This window comes from Arachis hypogaea, chromosome 16 (genome assembly GCF_003086295.3).
Source record: "Arachis hypogaea cultivar Tifrunner chromosome 16, arahy.Tifrunner.gnm2.J5K5, whole genome shotgun sequence".
Taxonomy (NCBI): Eukaryota; Viridiplantae; Streptophyta; class Magnoliopsida; order Fabales; family Fabaceae; genus Arachis; species Arachis hypogaea.
Window position 1 is genome coordinate 146,561,264 of NC_092051.1, and position 10,584 is coordinate 146,571,847.

The 10,584-nt window shown below is 28.2% G+C and overlaps 1 protein-coding gene across 4 annotated transcripts; it reads right to left on the reverse strand.

Annotated features, from left to right (window-relative positions):
• Nucleotides 1–3,865: 3,865 nt before the first annotated feature.
• On the reverse strand, nt 3,866–10,327 carry LOC112697632 (U-box domain-containing protein 52-like). 4 transcript variants are annotated; one of them, XM_025750885.3, is made up of 8 exons: nt 10,008–10,327; nt 9,439–9,521; nt 8,458–8,627; nt 8,053–8,235; nt 6,793–7,090; nt 5,832–5,933; nt 5,229–5,657; nt 3,866–4,982 (listed from the first exon to the last, which is right to left on the reverse strand). In XM_025750885.3, exons 1-8 carry the CDS (start codon nt 10,138–10,140, stop codon nt 4,197–4,199), a joined length of 2,184 nt encoding a protein of 727 aa, XP_025606670.1. In that variant the 5' UTR covers nt 10,141–10,327; the 3' UTR covers nt 3,866–4,196. The 4 variants fall into 4 exon arrangements, with proteins under 4 accessions (XP_025606670.1, XP_072075478.1, XP_025606671.1 ...); XM_072219377.1 differs by having other exon boundaries at nt 9,435–9,521; XM_025750886.3 differs by having other exon boundaries at nt 10,004–10,327.
• Nucleotides 10,328–10,584: the final 257 nt, after the last annotated feature.

A 10,584-nucleotide genomic window follows, 5' to 3' on the forward strand; every position in this document is an offset into this window, starting at 1 on the left:
AAAAAAATAGTATCATGCATAATGATAAGTAGTACTATTAATTATATTTGACCTATTATATATCTTTTAATATTAAATAAAAAGAGAAAAAAATAGAAAATTAATGAAAAGAGAAAATATAATGTAAGAAATATTTTTGTCTTTTTACACTACAAAAAATACAGAAAATAGCGATAATTTTTTCTGCGATTAGCAATTTTAGCAGTTAGCAAACTGCCCTGATTTATAGTGCAGACAGTTGATTTGCCAGTGATTTTCAGTAACTACTGGTATAACCATCATTAATTCATTATAAATAATTTGGTAATGGTTCAAAATTACCGCAATACACTTTTGTCATAATTAATCTCATGTTTACTGGCGGAGGCAAAACTGCCGCAATTTGATTTTTTTTTTCCAAATTTTTGCGGCTCTTCCCAACATGTCGCAATTGTTGCTGCGTAATTTTTAAATTTGTTTTCGGCCGTTTTAAATCACCGCTGATCATTACCATTTCTTATAATTATTTAATTATCTTTTCAATAAAAATTAATTATTTTCTTAAATATTTTACATAAGTAAAAAGAGACAAATTGAATAATAAAAAAAATTCACTTTTCTTCTTTTAAGAGATGCTAAAATGACATTCTTTTTCCATCTATTTATAAAATATACATTCTATTCTTTTATAATTTTTAAAAGACCTCCTCTTTAATGCATTTTAAATTTTTTGTATAAACTAACGTTAACTTTATCTATTTTTTTAAGAAAAAATAAATTATTTTTTATAAAAATACTTTTTAGCAAAAATTTTACTTTTTATGATTAAATTTTGTTTACTAAAATACTCTTTAACAAATTATTTGTCTACCGATTAAATTGTATTTTTATCAAAATATTCTTTTAAAAAATTTTTAATGATTAAATTTTTTTTCTAAGACACCTTTCAATAATTTTTAATTATTAAATTATAATTTTATCAAAATTTTTATTAACAATTATTTTTATACTTTACTATTAATTTTTTGATATTAATGTATATTATTTTAACATTAAATTAAAAAATTTACCACCGTTAATATGTATAACAGTTAATATGAATAAATAATTTATTTCATAGAACTATTAAAACTTATTAACAACTTTATCAAAACTTAAAAATAACCCGAGATGGATAAATTTTAAATTTAAAAAATTAATATCTCATTTATTCACATCTTTATAAAACAAGTTCCTTAATAATTAAAATATTATTTAAGGGTATCTTAAGAAAAAAAATAATTTAATTATAAAAAATTTAAAAAAATATTTTAAAAAAATATAATTTAATCAATAGAAAAATTATTTGTTAAAGGATATTTTGCTAAATGAAATTTAATCACAAAAAAAATAAAATTTTTGCTTTGTAAAAAATAATTTATTTTTTAAAGAAATGGATAAAGTTAATGTCAGTTAATACAACAAATTTAAAATAGATTAAAGAGGAGATTTTTAAGAGTTACAAGAAAGAATGTATATTTTACAAATAGAAAAAAAAAGTATCATTTTAGCATCTCTTATGGAAGAGAGTGAAATTTTCTCTAAATAATATGAACCGAAGATTGTATAATTTTGACCAATTTAGATGGCTAATATTTAGAAAGCAATCAACAATAAATAATTATCTGGAGTTAATTATTTGCAAACAAATTACAAACTAAAGCTCTTCTCCCATCCCCCAAATGCTAATTACATGTATCTCAACTTTTATGTAACACTACATATATATATAACACTATATACATGCTTATATCTCTCTATATATATACACAAGCTATTGTTTAACACTCACCAGCCACCAACAACAATTCAACAAAATACCCTATATATGAAATGAAAGAAGGAACAAAACCAGAAGGAGTGAGTTCATGGCATGATGAACATAATAATGAGAAGAATATGCTGCATTTGAGGAATAATAATAGTAATAAGGATATGGGTAGTCATGTGGCCCAGAAATTACATTAGGTTGTCCTCCTGATGAGCCTGATGATGAAGGAGAAGAAGGGTTCTTTGGCGGCGGCGGCGGAGGAGGAGAAGGAGAAGGAGGAGGCTGAGGCAACGGTTGCGATTGCGAGGGTGGTGGATAGTTGAAAGAAGGTTGGTGTGGAGCAAAGGGTATTTTTGGAATTGTTGGTGGAGGAAATGATGTTAGAAGTGGTGGTGGAGGAGGGTTTGATGTTATGATTAGAGAAGGTGGTGGTGGTGGGTATGATGTTAAAAGTGGTGGTGGTGGTGGTGGAAGGTTTGGATTTGATGTTTGAATTGGTGGTGGTAAAGGATTATTATTATTATTTGAATTATTTGAGGGGGATGTTGTAGGATTATTATTATGGTTTGAATTTGATGTAGCAAGAGATGGAGGCGGAGAACATATTGTTGGACACGTGGCACATTCACTAATGCAATATAGATTTAAACCCTCATCATCATCATCAACTTTGTCTTCAAATGTTACTTTGGCTAACAAAGCAAGAACAATGAATAAAGATAGCAAAGGCGTTTTGATGAATTCCATGTTGTGTTAATAACTAATAAAGAGAGGTATGTATGTTCATATGGCCCTAGTGAAATAATGTGTATATTAATTTGGATTACTATGGTGTGTGTGTTATAGAAACAAATAAAGTGATGAGAATGAAGTAGGTTATTATAGTTATATGTGACTTTTTGTTGGGAACTTTGATTCTATATGCTTGCTTAAGGACAAGGTGTGTTGATCCATGGCAGAAAAGCATTAATTCTCTTACTTTCTTTCACTTCATAATCAAGTATCAGATTTAACTTTAACCATTTTTTATGAGTATTTCCTTTCCTTTTTTACCTTTTTGTTTAGTAGTCACATTAGTTTTTTTTTTTTTTTCCTTAGATAAATAACCACTTGAACTAAGTTGATAGTTAGAAATGAGTGGCACACTTTATTATACATTTTAAATATTAAAATAAATGTTTTAAAAATTAATGTTTAAACATACACATTTTTATAGTATTTTTATTAATTATTTGAATACTAAAAAATAAAAGTATACAAGAAAAATGTACACAAGATTAAACTAATAATATGTGTCACTTTAAAAATTTAATAAATCAAAGATGAGAGACTAAATAACTTCTCAAAAAAAGTTTAGAGAGGAATTTAGGAATTTATTAATCTTATTATTATTATACCTATGGACACTACTTCGCATTGCATCTTCATGGTAAACTACCAAATTGGTAGGGGAATCCGGAGGAAAGCTTCTTTACCAATTTACCCTTTCTTCTTATACCTTTCCCCAAACATAATCTAACTTTGCTATTGGATCAACCTGGGGTGCCTTTATTAGTGTGATATATACTTTCATATGATAATCAATTTATATACTTTACTTTGAAAGCTAGTATTCTTACTCAACTTTTTACTTGTCATTTCCACACACAGATTCTCCTTTGAAAGAACACAAATTAATCAATAATGTAACTTTTGAGCCTCTATTAGTCAAGTAATTTGCTCATTAGTAAGTATTAAAAGTTCGAATCTTATTACCGACAAATCTTTAAATGAAGTTTTGATTTAACGATTAATTCTTTACCCTCATTATGATTAAAACATACAAAACTCAGTGAGAAATTGATTATAGATTTTGAATTAAATTTTTGTGTTATATTAATTTTTTTATTGGTTTATGGTTATCTCTCGGATTTAGTTAATATAATTTACTAATTTTTGTTATCTTATTGCATTTTAGAATTAATATTCAATATTTTGTGCCATGCTTGCTTTTTATTATTATCTTTATTTACTAATTATTAGTAGTGAGGATTTTGAGTAAAAGACACAAGATTTTGGGTTCAAACTTCATCAGTGTGATATATAAAGGATAATGATTCCCCATCACATTGAAAACTTCAAATTACAACACATCAATTTTGGTGTATTCCATGGCAACTAATTCCTAATCAAACGAGGCCACTTTTTTTATGGGTGACCTATAAAAAATTTCGTAAGAGCTCGTTGAATGTGTGGAAACTAATGTTGAACCCACTTAAAAAATTTTGTTCACCAAAAAAAAAAAAAAAAAATTCTCTACATGCATATACATAACTATCTAAAAGAAAAAAAATGCATATACATATGAATTTTGAGGAGTAATATAAGCCAACAAAATATACAAAACGTGGCATGGCATGCATATGATTTAAATATTGTTGATGACTTGTGTAGGTGAACGAGGTGGGAGTAATGATGTTGCATGATAGAAGTTGCTAAAAGGAAGAATATTGTTATGGCCAATTGATTCATATCCAAAGTTTCTTAAACGATCCAATTCTGGCACTACAACTGTTCCAAGATCTGGCCTATCTTTTTTTCTTAGCTCCGAACATTGCAATGCCAATTTAGCAAAGCTTAGTGCCTCTTCAACTGGCCAATCATTTATGGAAGGATCGAGAATATTAGAAAATTGACCCTTTTCAATTGCCCTTTTAACTTGATGAGTTAACCCTAATGGAGGCTTAGCCGTTATTATTTGAAGTAACATTATTCCCAATGAGTATACATCCGATTTTGTTCTTAGTTTTCCGGTTTGTTGGTACTCCGGATCAATATAATGCATGGTGCCGGCGGCCGTGGTCATGTAGTATTGTGTCACGGAGTCGGCCACGGACGGCGGCACTAGTCTGGCTAGGCCGACGTCACTTATTTTGCTTACGAAATTCCGGTCGAGGAGAATGTTGGCCGGTTTAAGATCTCGGTGTACGATTGGCTCCGGTTTAGCCTGATGAAGAAAGAGTAGCGCGGTCGCTATCTCGGCCGCTATTTCAAACCGTTTTGGCCATGAGAGAGGAGGGGTATTATTTTTTCGGATTAGTCTATCTTCTAAGCTACCATTATCCATGAATTCATACACTAAGCATCCATAGTCAGGGCAAGCACCAAGGAGAAGGACCATATTAGGATGCCTAATGCTGCATAATACCTCAACCTATATGAGTTTGGGCAAGAACAAGAATAGAGCAATTTGTTACAACTTTTTTTTTCCCAAAAAAATAGGTTAATATATAGGTGGAAACTCATGTACAGTTAATTTCACGTGAAGTTAATAACTGAGAGCCGTTAGATATTTGACTGATTTGACTAAATTTTCATCTAACGACTCTTATCTTAAGTAAAGCTTCACTTGAGATGAAAATATAAAATTAAATGTGTGTACTATGTAGTAGATATATACCTCTTGATGAAACTGTCTCCTGCCCTGTGAAGCATCAGGTCTCAGAATTTTGATAGCAACAGGGGTATGATCAAGTTGGCCTTTAAAGACAGGTCCATATCCACCTTCACCAATTCTCAATGATAGGGAGAAATTATTAGTAGCTTTTTCAATGTCCCCAATGGTGTATTTCCTGTACCTAAAATCCTTATAAGCCAAAACATTTAAGGCCCTCTCTTTCTCTTCTGCCTCCAGTTTAGCCTTCCTCTCTGCTTCTGCTCTTTTCTTTGCTTCTTCTTCAGCCATTTTCATGGCTTCATCTGCCTTTTCCATCGCCGCCTTCGCCTTAGCCTTCTCCTCCTCGGCTAGCGCCATGGCCGCCTCTTCGGCTAGCCTAGCTTGCTCAATCTTAGGCGCCTCTTTCAATTTCCATTGATTAATTTCTCTAACCTGACAATGAATTGTAATTTTGTTGAATTATTTCGTTAAAATAATACTAGACAAATTTTATTATTATTTTCATTTGATTTGCATTTTTATTTTTATTTTTATTTTTATTTTTTTACAAAATCTCAAAAACAAAAAAAATTAAAAATAAAAATACAAATCTATATATATTATCACCTTATTTTGGGCTGCAATTGCTTCTTTGCAAGCTACACTGTACAAGTCCATAGTTTGCTTCAGCATTTGCTTCAATTGATTCATCTCAGCTTCAACGTCACTCTGCAAATGAAAGTATACATTGCATAATAACATAGTTTAATTATTAATTTCAGAAGAAATTATTTAATATTGGTACCACTTTATACATTTTACAAATTCTTATTATCTCTATAAATAATTTAGAGCTATATTATGTGTTTTCATATATTGTATGGGACATATTGTGTTCCCTTACACATAATTCACAATTAGATGATATATGTAGATACACATATAAGTAATTAAGTATAACTATTTTTCATCATTTTGGATAATACATTAAGATAGTATTTGAAAGAGAGACAAAGACGGAGAGATTGAAAGATTGAGAGACAGATATTAAAATAAATTTCAGTATTATATTTGGTGTAAAGTGGGAGACATAGCTGAAATAAGAATAAAATTTTAATTTAATTTACACAAAGAGTAAAGTTGAAATTAGATAATTAAAATGGAATATTTTAAGTATAAAATATTATTAAAGTTTCGGTCTCTATTCCCAAAAATTTCAATCCCCTGTATCCCTATTTCTCAAAGGTACTGAAATATTGAAATTTTAGTATTAATCTCTACACCAACAAATATAATACTGAGTCCTAATCTCTTAATCTCCGTTTCAATATCTCAAAATAAACGCTACCTAAGAGATCATTCTGAGTTTTTCCTTCGAACAACTTTAAAAATTAAAAAAAAAATACTCAAAATAAAAATAACAACCACTAAAATCTTTTTCTTATTTTTTACTTTTTTTTCTCTGATATATTTAAAAAAAAAACAAACAGAAATTATAAAAAATATAAAAATAAAAATACGAACCAAACATATATATCCAAAATTTCCATAAACATAATATGATATAAAAGGGTAATTGATTATGAACCTTTTCTCTTTTGGATCTTGAGCTTTTCAACGTTTGGGGGGAATTTGTGATAGGAGATATTTTGTCGGAAGAATCATCAATGACCCAATTAGAAGGAGAGTAATTGAAGTCAAAGGCTTTTGATGATTCATCATGGGTCATTGATAACCTTTGTCGATAACTAGTTAGGTCAACGCTCTCCGCCATTGAATCCAACCTTGAAAATCTCCTTCTCATGTTATCATTCATTATTCTTTCAGATCTACTACAACTGTTGGTGCTTAATCCTCTAATCAATTGTGGTGGTACTAATGATGCCCTATTTTCCATTCAACCAAATTAATTAAATCACATAAATCAACAACAATCCTATTAGAAAAACCCTAATGAATATAATGTTGGTAACAATGAAAAAATAATGGTGCCAACCATCAACAAAAATAAAATGTCAATGCAAAGTGATGATAGATATTTTAAAATAAAGAAATATATTAATGTGATAAATAATTTAGAGGTCAAAGAAAAATCTGTTGGCACCTCAATTTTTTAAAACTTTTTATTTATAAAATATATTTTTTCTTTTTAAAATAACTATCGTTTTGATTTATTAAAAAATAATGTGTTTCTTATTAATACTTTTTATTCAAAAATAAGATAAATAGTTATATCTTTAATATTTTTTTAAATAAAAGTTTCTTTTGAATTTGTTTATTTTTTGTATAAGTCTTTTTTTTATTTGCCTTATGCTATTTTTTTTTTATTTTTGAGATCCATTAAGGTTTAAATTCTAGATTTTTTAGACATAGAATTTTAATATCAAAAAAAATCGAGGGGCCAACACTTTTATTAAAATTTAGACAGCACTTAACCAACAAAAGAAAAGCCAACAATTCTACATCATTAGATGTAATCTTACACTATTAAAAACACTAATGATGATTAATTAATGACTACAAATTATAAAACTTGCTAACCCCTAATATTCCTCTTAATATCATGTCATAAAACTAATCATTCCAAAAATTTAAACTAATAAGAGAAGACAATATAAATAAGGGGAGTGCTAGGGGAACAATGATTATCTTGAACAACATGAACAACCACCAATTAAATACAAATACATTACACCCTAATTTAATGTTACTCATTAAATTTACTCATTTAACCCTATTAATTCACATTATTCACACATTGTTCAAGAATGTTATTAGTTACCTATACTTTTCCTATAAATAATTATATATCTAACAAGCTATGTTTATGATATTCCTTGGCACCTACCTTTTATTTTCCAAGTCATATTGAAGAGAATCAACACTAGATTGTCTTGGTGGTGTTGCCCCAATCAATGGGTGTGTTGATGCTCTTGCTGCCACTATCTTTCCCTTTTTAATTACATACACTGATATGTATTCTGGGACTGCTCTCATTACACCTGTTGCTACTTCTATGCCTTTCACTTTCCTGACATTATTATCATAAATAATAATTAAGAAACCATAATCAAAATTATTATGAATTTTATATAATCCTATAATCACATTTTTTTAAATGACTATTTATGTGATTAATATAAAAAATTGTTATTTTACTAATGTGACGATACATAATTATTTTAAACTGATGGTATATCAAAATTAAATTCAATTATTATTTCGTGCATGGATGTATGTGTGTGAACTTAACTTGCTTGATGACTTAGTGAATTGAAGAGAGAGAGATTTTGCCAAAGTGTTCTTCTTGTTGGAGCCGGTGGGTGCACCAAGAACAAGGGTATGAACACGATTCCTTTCTGCATATTCTATTATTGCTTTAACAGGATCACTATCATGTATTACAGCTTCTTTCATCTTTAGCTGAATTCAAGTGCCAACATCAACAAACACTAGTGAATTCTTCAAGCTTCATTTGATTAATAATAATATCAGAGTTTACTATAGTTTCATCACCTAATTTTAAATTAAATTTCTATAATATAAAAGTTTGTAATCAAATCTTTATATATTATATATAATGTTTAATTAAATATTTATAGTTTAAAAATAAAATTTAATTTAATGCACTTATAGCATACAAAATTTTATACAGTTATTATTTGTAGATTGGTGATTGACAAAAAGATGATTGGATAATTATATAAAAAAAATTTATAATGTTAATGCATTAAAATTAAATAATTATATTAAATATATATTAAAATTAGTCACTAAAATATAATATATATTAAAAATAAATTAAATTATATATATATATATATATTTTTTTGTATACGAATAAATTGTGACTAATTTTAGTATGTAAATAATATTTTTTTAAAATTATATTTTTAAAAGTATTGTAAGTAAATTTTCATATTCTACTAATATTTTTCATAGAAAAAAGAGAAGAAAACAGGTATTATATTTATCATCATTTATTTCACTGAGTTGATTAAAGATTGTTTAAACAAAGGGATCTAATTAAAAAATATTTACATATTATAAGGACTTGACTAAAAAGATTTACCTTTTGTATATAATATGAGAATTTGATTACATACTTGCATGTAACTATAGGCACTTAATTAAAAATGGTTGAATGAAACTATAGTAATTAAATGGGTAATTATACCTTGAAAAAAAAAATAGATAAAGTGTGAATTTTTTAATAGAAGACTCAATTACATACGACTTTAGGATGACACTCTTGACGCAATTGATTGAAAATATTTTCTAAATCTTCTTCGTCAGGTGGGAAAACATTCTTGCCCTCTGCATTATTCACACATAATCATCAATTATAATATGTTAGCCTTAAAAGAAAATTATATATTTGTAAAACCACCAATAATGAACCCTTTAATTTGTCCAAAAACCAATACTTACCAAAATACTTGTTTGATCTCAAATTAAACTATTATTATACGTATACATTAAAACCAGTCACTAAAATTAGTTACCAGTATAAAATATATATTAAAAATAAATTAAATCACATACATATTTATACTCAAATGCATTGGCAACTAATTTTAGTAGTTGATTTTGGTGTAAATAATATTTTTGCAAATTAAAACATGTAGAAGGAACATATGCAATAATGGTTTACCATGAAAAAATTAAATAAAACTGTTCTAAAGAAACGTAAACTTATTATGCAAGGATGATAATATAATATTAATTCTTGAACATTATATTCTTGTAATTCATAATTAAAATAAAGATAAATATATATATACAAGCTAAGAGGGTACCTACGATGAGGAATTTCTTTATCCTTGACATGAACAGCAATGACGATTGGATTATCAATATTCTCAGTGGCCCAACGAAATGCATCAACACTGTTCTTATCTTTGTCTACAGCCACCATCGTTAATAATCGAGGCATGTTGCTGGTCTATATGATTGCTTGTCGCCGTTGCTGTCGCTGCCGCCGCCACCACCACCACTTGCTCCGAAAAGGAGGAGGAAGAGGAGGAGGGGGGGAGGAGAAGCCTAGCTAGCAAGGTTCGTTACGTTGATTCGTTCTTTTTCTTTGGTTCTTGCTATCTGTTTTGGAAGATAGAAAATGGAAGCAACCCCATGCAAACCCTAATTGGTGATGCAAAAAACCTATGGATACAGTTAACATGTCAATATCATCCGCTAAATTTTGGGTTTAATTTAGACACTTTGACCAAGCCTGACTTGTTTCTAACAGAATAAGAATCTATACATTGCATAATTAATTCAAACTATATCATTTTCTTTTTATTACGACAAGTTGATGGTTTGGACTTTTTGGTACTCTAAATCCTTAATTCCTTATTATAGTTTTTTCTTAATTCTTAAC

Coding starts and splice junctions, on each gene's coding strand:
- LOC112697632 (XM_025750885.3), bottom strand. CDS start 10,140: ATGCCTCGATTATTAACGATGGTGGCTGTAGACAAAGATAAGAACAGT. Junction 7,091..8,052: donor TATGACTTGGAAAATAAAAG/GTAGGTGCCAAG, acceptor AATGGAAAATAG/GGCATCATTAGTACCACCAC. Junction 5,658..5,831: donor CAATTGCAGCCCAAAATAAG/GTGATAATATAT, acceptor ATTCATTGTCAG/GTTAGAGAAATTAATCAATG.